Here is a 17,359-nt window from a genome sequence, read left to right as displayed (position 1 = left end):
CACGAGACTTCAAACGCCTGGTGGTGGTTTCAGCTGCTTTGGAAATGCCAAAGGAAGGATTAAGACTATGGGAGTATTCAAGGAAGAGTTGCTACATCAGGTTATGTACCTCCTGTGTTTCTGTGAACCAGTGGAAGGAGTGTCAGGGCCTGTCTTTGCAGAAGTCTTCTCACCCTGTTCTGCACAGACCTTCCTTTGAAACAGCAGTAAGCTGCCTGCATTCCCATTTTCCTCGCACTGGAGGAGACAGTACAGTTCCAATGCCTCTCCTAGCAAACCAGCATTGAATACGTGGGGAGAAAGACTACTTCTTACTGATGAATAAAGCAGTTCAGCTAGCACTGAAACCACCATCAGTGAATAACCTTGCAAGCCCAATCCAAAAAAGTCCTCACAATATTATTAGGCCTTTGTGAAGGTGGTGGCCCACTTGGCCAGGTGTTCAGCATGTGCACATGTGCATATGGGAGACTGTCTGCCCTGAATTATTTAGAGCTCAAGTGCACAAAAAGGGTGGCAAGGGGCAGGGGAAAGGAAAGGGCTATGGATTCCACTGCCCTTATGGGGAGTAAGTCTGACTACAAAACAGATTATTTTAATAGTATTTGGAAACATGGAGATGTAGAGAGGAGGTCTCCCTGACAAGTTTCTTGCTGGGACGCTTCATAGCATGGCCTTTGGGGCATCTCTGAATCATTAAATGTCCTTGAAATGTCTTTTGAGTTGGGAGACTTGGGAGTTCAGCACCAAGCTTCTGACTCTGAAGTAGTCTTTTAACCATAGCATCACCCTTCATTTGCTACAAGGTAATTCTTCTAGTTCAGTCATACTTTGGGTCAAATCTGATTGTTGTAAAGGCATGATTGGGTTTGCCAGTGTAGTGGGTGAGTACTTGGCTTGTGTCCATCCCCTCTGTAGCTCTAATTTCTGTACTGATGGAACAGTTTGTGAATGTGAATGAATTTAGCACTGCTCTTGCTCCGGTGAGAGACAGAAGTGGTTTTTCATGTATTACAAGTAGATGGTGTGGCATAGAAATAGAAGATTTTTTAACTCAGAAAAAAGTGTTGGTACCACGTTAGCATCACCTCAGATGGGAGGCATCCAGCATCCTGCTTCCCCTGAGGAATGCTTCCATCACGGAGTAGAAGTCCCTTCGTTAAAGACTCCATCACTGCTCCTTTCTCCTGCCCTTTTCCTCATTCCCACAGAGCAGATCAGCCCTCTGTGCCACAGCCCATCGCCTGATTTATGGGAGCCATAAACTGTAAAAGAGAAAGAAATAAAAATACTAAACACTTAGGGTTTTTAAAGGCCAACAGTGCATTGAAGTCTCAGTGATAACTTGCTCATAAAGAAATACTATGCTTCAAACCATAATACCAGACTGCAGATGGAGGCTGAGACCTGGTCTGAGTCTTAGGCTGTAAAAGGAAAGGAATTGGATAAAAAAAGCCACATAGCATGTGGGGATTAGTCTTAGCTATCTTGCTGCTCATCACCTCTGGTGCCTGGGAGGTCATGTGGAGAAGCGCTGATGTTCACCAGAAGTAAACCTCCTCTGCTGGAGGGACAAAGGGCTCACAGAGGGATAGGAAGTGAGAAGAGGGAAAGAACTAAAAATCTGTCATCAGCAGTCAAACAACTGAGCTAGAGGCTGTGTGGAAGCACCCACACTATTGAGCTGGGGGCTGTTCCCCTTGGATTAAGCAGGGGGTCTTGCCTACTTTAATATTGTCAGCCTAATCAAGCCAAACACTTGATGGTGCTGCTTGGGCAGCAGTTGCCTTTAATAGTTGTTGTTGAACACTGATTTTTTTGGTCAATGCACAGGGGTGTCTCTGTTTACAGCAACAAAAACCAGCCCCTAGCCAGCAAAGCACCTGTAAGAGCAGAGAAGCAGTTAAGTATGTGAGCAGGTTAGACTTTAAGTGGTGTCAGTGTTTGATTGCTAGAGAGGTCTCCAGGTTGCCTCAGGCAGGGGCTTGCTCTGGGCAGATAAAATTCCTTTCTGGTTAAGCTTCCTGTTTAACACTGCCTGTGCCTATTTACCTACTGGGCTTGCACCGGTGACTGGCTCCTGGTGGCTAAAAGCAATGCATTTCTCCAAAGGAGATCAAGGATTTCACAGCCAGTTCAGCACAGCTGTATTTTCTCCTACTTGATCTCCACCTTGTCTTGTCAAATCTACCTATTAGTCCACTGCTGTCTCAAATAAATCTTGCTGTGATGCTTTAGGGTTGCAGGAGGGCAGGAAGGTTGTCAGCAATTTGTTTGATTGTTCTTTTTTTTTTTTTTTTCACCCCTTCTGTCTTTTCCTTAGGTCCTGCTGGCAGGGAGGCTGCCAGCACTTCTGCCTTGCTCCATGAACAGCACAGAGATTTATTCCCTCTTCAAGTCATCTTCCTACAATAAACTTCTCTTCAAAAGAGGACACTGCTTTCTCAGATACACATCCTAAGTGTGGTGACGTAGGGCCATTTATTGAGGCATGGGAACTGGGGTGGAAATTGTCACTCCTGGGTTTTTTGCCTTCTTTATTTGTTCTCTCCCTCAGTAATTTAAATTAACAGATTTTCCAGGGTATCCTAACTCTGCTCTGAACTTGTAATCCCCATGAAGCCTACTATTCCAGCTCAGTTCCGTGAGCAGCCTTAGCAGGGTTGCATTACCACCTCCTCTTAGCCTGTTGGCTACACTGCCCCTGACACTGCCCACAACACAGTTCATGGTGTTTGTAATGAGGGCATGCTGCTAACTCATACGTAGCTTGGCATGCCAGAAACTCATGGGTCTTCTTCAGCCAGGTGTCTACTTGCCAGCCTGTTCCCAGCCTGTGCTGATGTCCAGTGTTATTCCTCCCCATGGCAGATCTTTGCACTCCCAGTGCTTCATGAGATTGCTCTTGGACCAAAACTTGGATTATTTTGGGTTATTTTGGATCCTAAGTTTGCTGAGAGTGTTATCTTTCTCCCATGCACCATTTAAAGTGGTTTTATCGCTTCTGGAGAACTGCTGAGTTCAGATTTGCTGCATCTTGAAGGCTCGCTGGTAATCTCAGCAGGCACATGCTAATGATAACCAAAGGGGCAGGGTACTGCATTTCAGCAAAGACTTTCTTAATTAAAGCAAGAAGACTTTAACAAAAGCAGATCCAAAGCTTAAGCAGCCTAGATGAAAAGGGATTCTGATGTATCTGACTTCTCCCACAAAGACGCTACTTAGGCAATTCCCCAATTGCCAGGGTGGTCCTGGGCTCAGCAGCAAGAAGGAGAGTTTCAAACACTCTTTATCAAGCCCAGAGAGGCAAGGGTATGAGTCTCGTTTAACTCCCCCTGGGAAGAAAAAAAATCACTTTTACCTTGTAAATTAATCCAGCCAAGAGTGTTCTCTCCTCTACAGCCTTTTGCAGTACCGAACGCTCTAGAAACCTCTCCGAGAGAGGGCTCACAGGCTTTCTCCTCTAGTTAGAACAGACAGTTCATTATCTTGGAGAAATCAAAACTTTCAAAGCTTCTGGCTGGCCCTATCTTTCCCATAGTGTTTCCTGAAATGTTTAACAGCATCCTCTTTGCCTGTTTCCCAGAGACCAGGTTCCTCTTTGCGGTCATGGTTTCCTTTTCCCTCCTCCTCTGTCACTAAGAAGTGAGGACCTTGTCAATATAGCTTTGCAAGGAGAAGAAATAATTGTGGTGGCCAAAATATGCCATTTCTTCTGGTAAGTGCTTGCAGAAGTGAAACTTCATTCCTTTCTCCAATTGTATTTGCTTCTGCAAGTGAGAAGGATTGCTTTCTCTGACCAGACATGAAGTATGCTTGGAAACGTGGTGAATTTTTAGTGCTACCTTTTAATAATACACAGAAAGAAATATCTCTGAACTTCATTCCCTCCCCAGGCCCTTGACATAGGTTGCAGGTGAGGCGTCCTTGCCAGATTGGCAATAGGCAGCAATACCATCTGAACAGCAATGACCATCTTGTTTCTAATGGGGCTAAAATAGTGGCCCTTTGTGGGTCAGAGTCAGCAATAGTTTCATGTTCACAGTCAGTGCCAGAAATGGTTGATAAATTCCTGATCACTCCAATAAAATGCTCAAAAATGAAGAAAGCTTCCAGTCACTTTACTTGGATGTTCTTAACTTTGACCTTCAGGGAGCACAGAATAAGGCACAGATACTGTTCATTAAAAAGTATGTAAATAAAACCACTTTAAACAAATTGCTATATGCTCTCTGGACATCTGCAGGTTTGGTTAAGCAAGAAAGCATGCTTGTGCATTGTCCTTCAAGCTGATGTAGGCTTGTGTCTTGGACACCAGGTCCACTGTTTCTACTTACACTGGCTTGGGCAGTGGTGGCCAACTGAACGAATCCTGTTTGGCTCTTTTGCTGATGAGCCTGCAGGGAAACTATGGGTGGCAGTGGATGTTTGGCTGCTTTGTGTATGTGGTGTAATTATAATTGCTGTGTAACCCCTTCTCACTGGGTAACTTGATCGCTGCAACAGGCAAACAGTGCTGATCCCAGGCCAGACAGGATTCAAAGCGTGCCACCTGATCAGCGACTCTTTTGCTTTGATTTTCTTTCTGGTGTTGTCATGCCCAGTGATACCTTTAGAAAGACTGCAGTTACAGCTCCATCCTCAGCACTTCATTCCCAGGTTTGATAAGTCATGGGCTCTTGCCTTTCTCTGCTTTGGTTCCTAAGAATAACAGAATTATTTGAGCTGGAAGAGACCTTCACAAGTCATCTAGTACAACCCTTCTGCAGTGAACAGGGACATCTTCACCTACAGCACGTTGCTCAGAGCCCCATCCAACCTGCCCAGAGATGTTTCCAGAGATAAAGCTTCTACCATCTCTCTGGGCAACCTGTGCCAGTGTTTCACTCCCGTCATTGTAAAAGACGTCTTCCTTACATCTAGCCTAAATCTCCCCTCTTTTAGATTCAAACCATTACCCCTCATTCTATCACAACATGCCTTGTTAGGAAGATTGTCCCCATCTTTCTTCTAGGCCTCCCTCAACTTCTGAAAGGTTGCAATAAGGTCTCTCTGGAATCTTCTCTTCTACAGGCTGAACAACTCCAACTCTTTCACCCTTTCTCCATAGAAGAGATGCTCCTATAAGCACCTCCTTTCCCCTGTGCCCTTCTTGCAGTTTCTCTGCCTGTATTATTGCTGCCCCAGGAGAGTAGATTTTCTGCCCCTAATCCATGTCTGCCAGGGCTACTCTCCTTTCCTCTGCCTCCAAAGGGATGGCTTCTTGGGAGCAGCATTCAGCACAGCAGATAGAAAATCACCCCTGGCATCTTGGAGTTTTTTTGGAGGTGACCTAGCTTGTGTGGGCTTAGTGGCCTGACAGGAGACTGGCTGCAGGAAACACAGCAGTCCCCTTGCCTGCAACTCCTGCTCCAGGGAGAAACAGCCCCGCTGCTCTCATCTGATGCTGAGGTGTAATGCTGACTCCATTTCCCATCCGTGCTTGTCCAGCAGCAACATGATTAATTTTCCAAGTGACACAGTCTATTGAGCACTTCTTTAAATTAGGGCACTGGAGGCATAATTTAGATTAGGGTTAAGTTTCAGCTGCAGGGGAGACACTTAAAACATGCAGTGTGTGTGCCGATAGAGCCACTCATCTCACTAGGAAGCAAATAAATCTGCCTTCTCAGTGGAGATTTTTCTGCTAAAACTGGAGACCCTTTCAGGCTTCACTGGGGTGCAAAGCTGTTTTGTCATTAGAGGAGGAGGGAGCCATAGCCTGATGGAGATGAGCAGATCTGGCTCCCCAGGCAGCGGGTGGTGAATGAGCGCTGTCTCATGATGCAAATGTATGGCAATGCAGTGGAGGTCTCTGGGCAGATGAAACATGGGATGCTTCCTCTGGAGGTCTCTTTTATTCCTAGGAGACCTGTGCAATGTGCTTTTCAAGTCTGATGTTCCACAAGAGCAACTGAACACCTGCTGAACTTTGATCATGCGAGTGTTTGTGTTAATAAGTTACAAACTGACATGAGGGCTCTTCAGGACCTGAAGGATGCCTGGGGGAAGTTCCCTGCTTTTCAGTAAGAGGCACCTCATTACACCTTGTTCTATTTCCATCAGCTTCATCCACTCAGGCAGCCTCTCCAGCTTGGATGACAAAATGGCTCTTGTAGTCATGTTAGTTCAGCTCTGCTCTGCTGAAATGCAATGGTGCAAGAACACCAGCTTGGTGCAGGCCCAGGGAGCAGAGCTGCTGGGTCCCCATTTGCAGAGAGAAGCATAGAGGTGTTATGGAAGGGGCATGGAGAAGAGAGGCTGGCAGCTATGCCACCGAACTGCTGCCTAGCTCCAGCCTTTGTCTGAGTTTCTACAATCCCAGATGAAGGCCTTTTGCTTTATCTGGCTTTTTTCCTTATCTACCCTCACAAAGTCTCCTCCTAGTTGGAGGCTTTGGGAATGACTGCTTTGCTTGTTCACCTTAGATGTTGCTGGGAATCTCCTGTTTACTGATCTTAGTGCGATTCCTGCTTCCAAAGCACAAGTATATATTACAAGAGCAGCTGAAGCTTCACTGGGAAGAGTACAACTCAAGGAGAGAAGTAATGATGTTTAGATATAGTGGCTTCTCTGCCTTTTTGAAAGTAGGAATATTATACTTTTTATCAGCAAAAGCTTATTTCTGAACATTTGTTTGGAGACATCCTTGTTGATGGTTATATGAGCTTTTTTTTCAATAATTACTTAACATTTATTTTAAATACAGAAAATATAATGTAAAATAGGAAGAGAACCCCTGAGATTTGGATAGAGTCTTCCTCTTTAATGTGCACTCCTTAACACCAGAAAATGTCAGAAACTCTTTTCTCAGAGCAAAACTGAGAAATGGGCTCTTTAGTTGCATGTATACAGCTACCTTCTTACCATCCCAGACTCTTGCAGATACCTTCCAGGCTTCAGCAGCAGCCTCTGTACAGTTAGCCTCCTGGTGCTCTTTCCCAGACTCTGTTGTTCTATGCACTAGAATACCAATCACTGCTGTCCTGGCAGTGGAGCAGGCATGTGCTGGGGCTCCTTTGTGGTTACAGGTGCCATCCCTCAGGGGCAAGCTTTTCCCTTGGATTTGGACCTTATGTGTCTTTCTTTCTTTGCTTACATCCCATTGGCCATATTGTCCAAATGAGAGCCACCTTGCAGTTTCTCCTACATCTCTTGTAGATCGCTTGTGTGAGCAGTGCCAGCAGGGAGGTGCAAGACAGCCAAGGGTGACCATGACAGGGACGGCATGAGCTAGTGTGCCATTTCCTAACAAGTGGTACCTCTCCATGGGTCACTCACTGTAGCTGGACTACATGCTGTGGCTGCTGTGAGGCCAGGCAGAGCTGTAGTCCCTTAACTGGTGGCACAGGTATTGCAGGGTCACCCTCCTCCCCACACTGGAGGGGCCTGGCTTTCCCTTTCTTCTCTCTGTCCTGGTCCTTTCAAGGCCAGTGTAGAGTGGGAGGAGAGTGGAGCAGTGTGCTGCAGCTGGGGACTGACCCTTTGGGAGAGCTTGGCAATTAAAGCTCTGCCCTGACAAGGGAATCTGGGTCCTGTCCCCAGCCCTGCAGGACTTGGCGGGGCTGAAATGCTGTAGGTGCAGATGTGGCTTGCTTTGCTGGGGGTGGGGGCATGACAGACACTTGACAGAGCAGTGGTTTGGCAAGGGCCTCTGTGCTGCTCCTGAGGCTGGGAGGGATGTGAGGGTTGCCAGGTTCCCCATGGGCACAGAGAAGCAAACCCAGAGACGGTCTGTCCACATTGCTCTGCAGCTCCAGCAGCCAGCCCTGAGCCAGGCTGGGCTGTTTAGGGAGGCACAGCGGGTACGCTACCTGCCTGCTGGGGCAGAAGGAGTGTGGGCCAGTGCACCAGACGGGCACGTACGACAGGGTGAGAGCAGGAGGCTTTTAGCAGGGGAGGGCGTCTTTCAACAAAGCCGTTTCTGTCCTGCTCCCAATACTTCTGCCTGTGCGGCTGGGGAGAGAGAGGGTGGAGGAACACAAAGGACCCCAGACAATAGGGCGACCGGCAGCATTCCTCACACCCACGGCGGCCGCGAACGGGCTTTGTCTCCAGCCGCTGCCTCCCTCCGTTTCGGGGGCCAGTCGCTGCCGTCCTCCCCTACTCCTTTGTTCCGCGCTGCCTGCCAGGGGTGAGACAGGCAGGTGAGCGGCGTGCGAGGCAGGGGGCTGGCGACGTGCTGCGGCGGGTGCATATTAATAGATTTCTCCAGCCTGTCGTTGGGTGTTTGACTTGATTCATGAGACTCTTCCGTCTTGGGCACGATGGATGCGGATGGAAGGGAGAGCAGGGAGAGGTCTTTTGTTTGCAAGGCCTGGGGCCCTGCCGGTGCCGCTCTGGTGGTTACCACCACCACCACGAGCTGCAAAAGCGTTTTGCACCTTTGCCCTGCCATCCGTCCCACCCGAAGTGTCTGTCTGTCCAGGGTGGTATGAGGTGGGACCAGATGATTCTTGCACGCCATGTGTGTCCCTGCAGTGTGAAGCTGTGCAGGGAAGAAGGCAGGTAGGTAGGCAGGCAGGCAGCTTCCTAAACACAGCACCTCCAGGTGCAAGATCATCACGCTCCAGTTGCAATGGGCTGCGTTCAAGCAGGATTGCTCACGCAAGTGAAAATGCTTCCACCCAGTGCCTTAGTGGCATCAGAAATCAAAGATGGGAAAGCCTTTTGGTGCGTTGTTTTGTTTGTTTGTTTGTGGGTTTGTTTTTTTTTTTTTTAATGGCAGCTGCAGATTTTGCACTGGATTTTGCCATCAGCTATAATAATTTTTGAACAAAATAAATAAACAGCTAGTGGACAGATATTATCCAGACAGCAGTCAGCCTGTTTTGAAAAGGCTGATTCAGGTACAGCATTTGACAATGCTCATGTGGAAAGGGTGTGTATCGTAATACTGGGGAGGCAAACAAACAGGACAGAGCATACTCAATCATGCTGACAAAGACCTGGATTGTACATGCTAGGGTGCAAATGGGATTGTTTGCATATTCAGTCAAATCTGTCTTCCCTTTCCCCATCCCCAAGCACTGGTGGTGCCTGAGCTCCTTGGGGAGCTGTTTGAGTCAGGGGGACAAATGTGCATGGAGGAGGGGGTCAAAGGAGCATACAGAGAAGGGATAAGAGCAGAGAGGGTAATGTTTTTGGGGGCTGCAGTGGAAAGGGGCTAATTGGTGGGATAAAACTCTGTGGGTAGGGTTTATTGAACTGAATGTAGAAAGCTATAAATGAGCTTGTTTGATAGCTTTCCCTTCATACCCTTAACATGCATCTCATGCTGTCCTGAACTAGGTACTGAACGATGCATTTAGATTGTGTTCAGTAAAGTGCATGAAGAAGCAAAGTAAAGGTTCCAGGTTTGTTTTTTATGTTTGGGGGGCGGTTGTGCTTTTTGTTTGTTTGTTTGGTTTTGGTTTTCCTTTTTCTCAGCTCTCAAGGAACAAAGGTGAATTGATGGGAAAAAGAGCATTTATTCCCAGTGGATAAAGTGGTTGAAATGAAGAATTTTCTCCAGCAATAGCACTCCCCAGGCATCAAACACCACCTCTGAGTTTCCAGTAAACCTACCAGGACTACAAAGCAAAAAAATTAAGGTGCATTTACTCTCCTGTCAACCTGCTGTCCTGCTCCCTCTCTGGAACAGGTTGGCACATGCAAGGGTGCACCCTTACTCTGTTCTGTTAAGAGGGCACAGCTTTGAGTCTGGCTAGGGAGAGATGATTGAATGAATGAAGACCTGGCTCCCAGCTCCCACTCTCTGGCTGTTGCAGTGTGGAAAGGGGGTGCTGGAGGGTAGCCTGTATTGGGAACAGCGATGCTCAGGGGTTCTGCCAGCCCTTCCTGCTGTCTGCTCTGAGGCAGAAAACTGGTTGCAAAGGGGAACTTGCACACACCTCTTTGCAGCTGAAGCTGGAAGAGCTTTTGTCAGAGGTAACCTGGACTCAACTGCTGCCAAATATCTGGTGCAAGTGAAGTGGGTTTTCTGAACACCATGTTTTGCTTTGCAACCTCTGGGAAGGGTGTTTTCAAATGAGCTTGTCCTCAAGATTTTTGTAGGTCTCTTTATATCTTTCCTCCCCCCTTTCTTCTTCCTTCTTATAAAGAGAATTAGAAAATCACAACATTTTGATAAAGTTGCCTATTAGCTTCTTGCTTCATAGCATGTGGATTTCCTGAAGAATCAAGGAAATGGTGATAAATTGGGTAGGAGACTTGCCTGCTGTTCCTTTCCCTGACTAATGTTTCTCCCTGTGCTGCCCTCAGAGAGCATCCTGTCCCTAGTTGCTCTGTTAACTTGTCTCTACTTTAACATGCTGTACATAAAACCACAACCGACTGCTTTTTGCTCTGATTAAAATCATGCTGTGTAAAACAAAACACAAATTAGCTCTGGCCTTTGGGCTCCTGACAAGTTTCCAGCGCCACTTTCAGCACCACAGGGATTGTGTAACTAACTCTGCGTCCTCTGTGTGGTGACGTCTCCCTCTCCGTCATGAGCTGGGCTGGCTGCTGTACATTCAGGTTCAGCTGTTAATACTTCAAGCAACTTTTCGCACTGAAGGAGGAAAAGAGATTGCCAACAGCCGACTGAAATGCTGCAACCTGATTTTTTTGGTAGGGGACAACGACCTGGGAAAGGGTAAAAGAAGGAGGATTTCCTGAATAGTTCTCCAAATCTTAATGTTTGTGCAAACACTTCCCAGTCAGATGTGTGCTGAGTGACTGAGGAGCGTGGAGTAGGGAGTGCTAATGCTTCGGTACAGGATTAACCCTTGAAGGAAGAGTGCAGTAGCATCTTACATAAACTATGGCTTAAGTTTGCCAGATCTTTTATGTAATGCAGCACAGGGTGCTCTCCTGCCTCCTGCAGGGATTCAAGCTGGGTACTCTTTGTTGCACCATTTCAGCGTTGCTAACAGAATGGCTGAGGCTGCAGCTATCGCATCATGTTTTCAGCAGAAACCTTTAGGTCTCAGCAACTTCCTGCAAGGATGTGAAACAAACACTGTCAAGACCCGAGCGTAAACGACTTGCAAATGACATTGCTGATTGGAAACAGCGCGTGGGCATGACGTGGGTGAATGTTCCCTGTGCTGGGTGTTTTCTAAAGGTCTCTGAAGCATGAGGCATGACTGACTGACTTGTGTTTTCTTTAAATGACGAGTGGGTGAATCTTGAATCATTGAGCTGCTTTTATTTTTGTTAGATGTGTGTGGGCTGACAACATGACTCAGTATTTTCTCTGCAGAAGCAAAGATCATATTGCCAATTCTGGGTATACTTTGGGCAGTTTCATGTAGAGAACTGGAATGCTTTTTTAGTTCAGAGCTTTGCTTTTTGGCAGCCTTAAGCCTCTTGGTGTAAAAATAAGTAAATAATTTTAAAAGTGAGTGCTTTTCCAAAATGTAGCACAATAACTCAGCATGGGGAAACTACTCCTGTTTTCCCAACAAGCTATCTGATTATTTTCACATTATTCTGGAAATGTCCATGAATGTGATTTTTTCTTTCTGATTCTCCCTACTTTTGATTGCTGCTGGCCCACTATTTGTCTGCTGAGTATCATCTCTGGTATTTGTTTAATCAACCGTGCCTTGCCAGGTGAGAGTCACCATGCTCTGACTGATGGGTATGAGTTCACCCCCTCCCAAGACACAAGTAGAGCATATTTGTGGGTACATTTATGTGGTTTAGCCAGTACCAAGAAGTGACCCAGACGTCACAGAAAATTTCCCTTTCTCCCTTCTGGCAACCTTCCTGCCCTGCTCTTCCTTTATTCTCCCTATATATGGCACCTGCAGCACATGGGATGCGTTTCAAGAGATGCATGAAGCCAGGCATGGACTAGAGGTACTTTTACTGCGCAACTATGAGTGCTGTCTTTTCTCACCTCCTCTTCCCTGCAACGAAGAAAAGCCCTGGTAGTCATGTCCTTGCTTTCTAACACCCTTACCTCTAATCATAGCCCAACATCCTAAAGCCTAGATAAACTATTCTTCACTGCTGATACCAGTCCTCAGACCACCATGAACCTTGCTGAAGATCTGGGAATGGCTAGACAGTATCAGACTTGAGGACGAAAGATGTTGTACTGCAAAGGTTGTCTTTTGGGAGATGCAATCCTATAGAATATGCAGGTTGAAATTAATCCAATACACCTTGCTTTTTATGATCTCTAACAGTAACTTTAACCACAGAAAAATGCCCACACTCCATCCTTAGCAATGGCCTTGGCTAATGGTACTTAGCACCATGACCCAAACCCCACCATGATCCTGATTATACTGGCCTTTACAACAGTGAGCCAGCCCTGACTGATGGCTAATTCTAAGTCTTATGTACAAGCATGTATTGTAGCATTAGAAGGCTGTACCGTCTTCCTATCATTCTAGTTCCTCAGTTCTAATATTTACTGCCTCTTTGTGATGTTTTCTCAAGCTTCCACTGCCTACCCATGGCAACAATTCACTCTAAACCTTAGGTCAAGTGCATCCCTCATCCCTCCAGACCTAATGGGAAGCTGCTTGATTTGGTTAGCTATAGTGCCTTTGTATCCCTGTCCCAGAATGAGAGGAACTGGGTACCAGGTGATGATCTGTAGTCCTTGATGTCCTGATTTCTGTGTCCACAGACCCGATGGTCTTTACGTATTGGCCCATATTTCTGAGTGCCAGAACTGTTCACCTCCATTAGCTCCAGCCCTCATTACTGTGTTTATAAGGTCTTTGCTGGAGTCTGTCCATGGGGCTAGGGGCAGCCAGCAGGTTTTGCTCAGGGTGTGTTTTGGTGGAGAATAAGACTGAAAGATTTTGGGGGGTGGGGGGGCATGGCTTGAGGGATCATCTGACTTGATTCAGCTGCTGAGGTGATGGTAAGCTGGGTGCAACCTACAGCATGGGGCAAAGGGGAGCATGACAAGTGTCTATATGGCAGTGAGAGAGCAGGGCAGCACATTATCACAGACAATGAGCAGTCGGTCAGGGATGATGAGAAAACCAGGCTCCTGTCTGGTTACTTCTCATTGCTCTTCCACTGGTTCCTCATCACTGGCCCTACCCCTTGTCTTCCTGCCTCTGGATCTCCAGGGCTCCTTACTCCTCTAGAGCTGGTTCTTCAGCCTTTCACAGCCCTGTGGCACTGCTGCCTCCCTTGCTTTTGGTAGTCATATCTCATCCAGAGGCCAAGCATATAAGCCCTACATTACTTATTACAAGACACTCTGAACCCCATATTTCACATTGGCATGCCTTGCTGGTGGGGAGCTGGGAATGGAGAGGGCTATGGCCCCAAGTCTCTTTAAGTGTCAGTGTGTTGCTGTGAATAATGAGCTTACTTTTGAAGTTTTGTGGGCATTAGGCTCTAAACTGGCTTCATTTATTTTTTTAAACTCAAGATTTGTATTGCAATTTTGTTTCTAAACTGCATTTAATAAGACTGTCATATAAAAGCTCTCCAAGTTTCTGGGAAGCATCCTAATTAAAAGCAGTTTTGTAATTCTTACTGTATGTGATCTTTGCCTTTTCTGAACTTTTACTGTGTTATATTCACATGTAGTTTAGTGTAGTTGGAAATAGAGCTCAGAAATAGAAAAGCTTACAGATCAAATTGAGAGGAAGATAGAGCTGGTTTATGCATCTGTTTTTTTTTTTGCAACAGATGAAGTCGTTATTCTCCACCTGCTTAAGGACTGCCCACACCAGACTGACTCACCAACACACCTTGTTCTGAGGAAAATGCAGTACAGTCTATGATTGGAAATCACAGCTGCAAAATACTGCTGTTTGTGGCAGCAGAGAGAGCTGTTATTAAATGGTGAAGCTTTGCTTTCCGTGCTTAAGGTTGCAAGTTCTTTCTTTTCCAAAAATTCTGAATTTGTTGCAATAATCTAAGCCGGTGAAGGAAATGTCACCATGGAGTACTTAGACCAAGCTGCTTCCTCATTCTTTGCACTTGCATCATTGGACAACTTTCTTCTATGTCAAGTGAAAAAAAACTTCCTCGTCTGATCCAGTAATGCTGGACTCACCCTGAACAAAACACCTGAGGCTGCCTCACCTCCACCTCTTACAAGAATACCCAGTGGTGTGCTTAAGGGGTTTGTCATTTGCAGACACCTCCTGAAATGCAACATGTGTGTATTTTTGTGGCCACTTTGGATAAGGTTACCACTACAGCTGGTAGCTGCAACTTCAAGATAAAACTTGCCACGTGAAAACCTAAAAAGCAGCAAATGGAGGAGCAAGGAGTCGTTAATTTTCAGACTCCAGCCTGGCTACATATGCTGACACTTCGTTGCACAAACAAAGGATAATGACTTTAATGTGAACAGTTGTCTCAGTAATTGTTGTATTACCTGCAATTGTTTTTGCAGGACCTTGCAGGCCTTACCATTAATACACAACTTGGGTTTGCTTTTGAGTCATGTTAACATAGCAAAAGGGTATTTTTCATGAGAAAGCTTCTTGGTATGTATTATTTCCAGACACCATGAGATTATAATTTGTCACCTTACTGGTGATTTTTTTTTTTTAACCTCTATTAAATTTAACATTGGCTTTTTAGAGAACATGTGTGTCTGTGGTCACATTCTGAGTTGCTGGAATACTGGAATGTGTTGGAAAACAAGACTATTGAAACACCCACTAACACCATCCAGCAGATCAGAACTGCATGCACTTTCTGAAGAGGTCAGGATTTGGTCTGTGAATCTGGAATTTCTAGAGAACACCCTTTACATTTCCTATATTTCTCTATTTCATTCTCCATTCAGTCACATAGCCTGTGTGTTGAATTTATTCGTTTTACATTTCTTTGCTGTCCAATTTGCTGCCAAATCATCATCTCATGTTGCTGTTTTATATAAATGTTAACATTAGCTGGCTTCACAATAACAGTCTGGAAAGGAAACATTTACTTCTGAGCTTCCCACTGCCAAACAAGTGTAGAGTGTGTATTTTTTTTTTTGTTTTGTGGCTACTGGTGGTTAAGGGCGTGGCATGTAAAATTATAACACTGCACGCATGCCTACTCTATTACAGTTATGATCACTGTAACATACACTTCCAATATATTTATTGTTTTTTTCAATTGGGACATTCAGTGTGGAGGACACGACTCCTTCATTCCCTTATACAACGCAGGTATACTCAGATCCTTGAGACTCACTCTGCCACTAGAAAAAAAAAAAAAAGTCTAACTTCAATTTTAAACTCTACTTTTTTTTTGCCCTTTATGACCTATAATAAGCACATGGAACGAAGCAGTGATGCAAACATAGGCTGAGAGCTTGACAAAAAAATACATCAGCTGCAGCCCCCAGCTCAGTACTGGTCTGTCTAGACTTCATAAAATCAAATGTGCCTGCGCCCTGAGGCCCCTCCAGGAGAGAGTGCTGCTGGATGCCCACTGTAGAATTCAGTATGTGGAACACAGTTTGAGCACTGATGAGTTGGGGAATAACGTTCTTCAAAAAAGGAAGGAAACGAGTGCTATTTCATGGGCTGTGACACCTACTTCTTTTGAAGCTACAAAAGACAATTAATGTAACACCAAAGGAGAAGTCCTCCTTGGGCACGCCTCTGCGGGTCCGAGTCAGAAACAAGGAGGGCCTGGCTGCCCCCGCCGGCCGCCAAGCTCTGGGCAGAGCCGAAAGGCCAGGCCCTGGGGGGCAGGAGGGTGCAGCACGGACGCTCCACTACACGTGCTCCGACCGAACTCCACCGGTTCCTCAGCAGTGCCACCCGCAAACGGGCCTCTGGCAGACGCAGGTGCTGGCCTCTTTCCAGGCCGAGTTCTGCCGCTCCTCGACGGCTTGTCCCTCGCCTGGGAGGATGCCGGCTGTGGGAAGTCCCTGCTCAGGAAGGGCCAACCAACCGCCGCCGCGCACTGACCCGGCAGAAGCAAAGACAGAGCTGAGCAGCTGCCCTATGCCACCACAGCACCAGCGGAGACAGCAAGGGTCACCCTTGCGCCTGCGCAGGCGACCGCGACCCGACAACAAAGTCCAGCCTTCGGGCACCTTCGGCGCTGCTCGGCCGCTTCCGCCGCCGCGGTTACATAAGGGGAAGGCGACGCGCGCCGCGGCCCGCCTTCTCTCTGTCCGTGTCCTCGCGGCACCCTGCCCCTCCCCCCTCCCCGCGTGACACTGCTCGTGGGGAGGGGGAGGGCACGGCCAGCGCGTGCCTCCCAGCGCCCCGCCTCCTGGGGGGAGGAGTGGGAGGCCGCACGTGCGCTCCCCTACCCACGCCCAATGGGAGTCCTTTCCCCCCCTCCATCACGCACGCTCAGTTCCGGCCGCCCCGCGAGACGACCAGGCCGGGGCAGGGGTAGGGCGCAGGGCTTCCTCGGCGCGCAGGCGCAGGGGGGCCGGTCGCCGCGCGGGGAGGGCGGAGGTGGGGTGGGGGCGGTTCCTCCCTCCTCCTCCCGCCTCCGCGGGGGCCGGGTGACGCACGTGCGCGCGTCCCCGTGCGCTGTTGTTCGCTCGCTCCCGCGCCGCCTGCCCGTGCCTGCCTGCCGGCGGCGGGGCGCGCGCGGCGTGTGGGGCTGGCACGCGCGCTGTTGTTATTGGTGCCGCCGGCCGCGGCGGAGGAAGGAGGAGGGGGGAGCGGGCGGGCGCCTCAGTCAGTGAGTTCTTTAAAGATGGCCGGAGCGGCGGCGGCCGCCGCGACCCCCGTGTACTGCGTGTGCCGGGAGCCCTACGACGTGAGCCGATTCATGATCGAGTGCGACATCTGCAAGGACTGGTTCCACGGCAGGTAGGCGCCAGGAGCCGCGCGATGCGGGGAAGGACACCGTCGGATCGGCCGACCACGGGATACAGGCGGTGGCAGTCACGTCCCCCCCCCCGACACATCCCCCCACCCCGCCCGGTAACGGCTGGGGGGACAATGGCTGCGTAGCGGTAGCACGGTGGGGGACGAGCTCTTGTCCGCTCCGGCTCCCCCCCGTGGTGGTGGCAGTGGCTGGTGCCGGCGAGGGCTGCTGTCCCTGGGCACATGGGGTCCTTGTTTGCGAGGGGACCGGCGGGGCGGGCGAGGCGGCCCGGCGCAGGCAGGCCGGTTATGAAACAGCAACAGATGTGGGGCTCTCTGGCCGGCGACTTCGCTGGTGGGGCCAGCGCCACCCTGAAGTTCAGCCAGCTTTGGGAAGGCGGCGTGTCGCCCCCGCTCCTCTGGGGAGTCTCTCTCTCTCGGGACAGGGCGGCCTCTTGGCGCAGAAGTGCGGAGGGGGCACCGCGCTGGGTGCCGGGGCTCTCTTCTGGGGGGAGGCAGGCTCCTGGGTCGCTTGTGTTTTGTTTGGGGTGGGCGGCTGGCAGAGGGCT

At 48.4% G+C, this 17,359-nt stretch overlaps 1 protein-coding gene across 1 annotated transcript in view; it reads left to right on the top strand.

The window, feature by feature from the left end:
- Nucleotides 1–16,677: 16,677 nt before the first annotated feature.
- KDM7A (lysine demethylase 7A) overlaps nt 16,678–17,359 on the top strand; it is a 51,102-nt gene continuing 50,420 nt past the window's right edge. Inside the window, exon 1 of the mRNA XM_054386523.1 lies at nt 16,678–16,793. Coding sequence (XP_054242498.1) covers nt 16,678–16,793 — 116 coding nt within the window. The remainder of the gene's footprint in view (nt 16,794–17,359) is intronic.

The sequence above is a fragment of the Indicator indicator genome, chromosome 14 (assembly GCF_027791375.1).
Source record: "Indicator indicator isolate 239-I01 chromosome 14, UM_Iind_1.1, whole genome shotgun sequence".
NCBI lineage: Eukaryota > Metazoa > Chordata > Aves > Piciformes > Indicatoridae > Indicator > Indicator indicator.
This window is presented reverse-complemented; position numbering and strand designations above follow the sequence as displayed.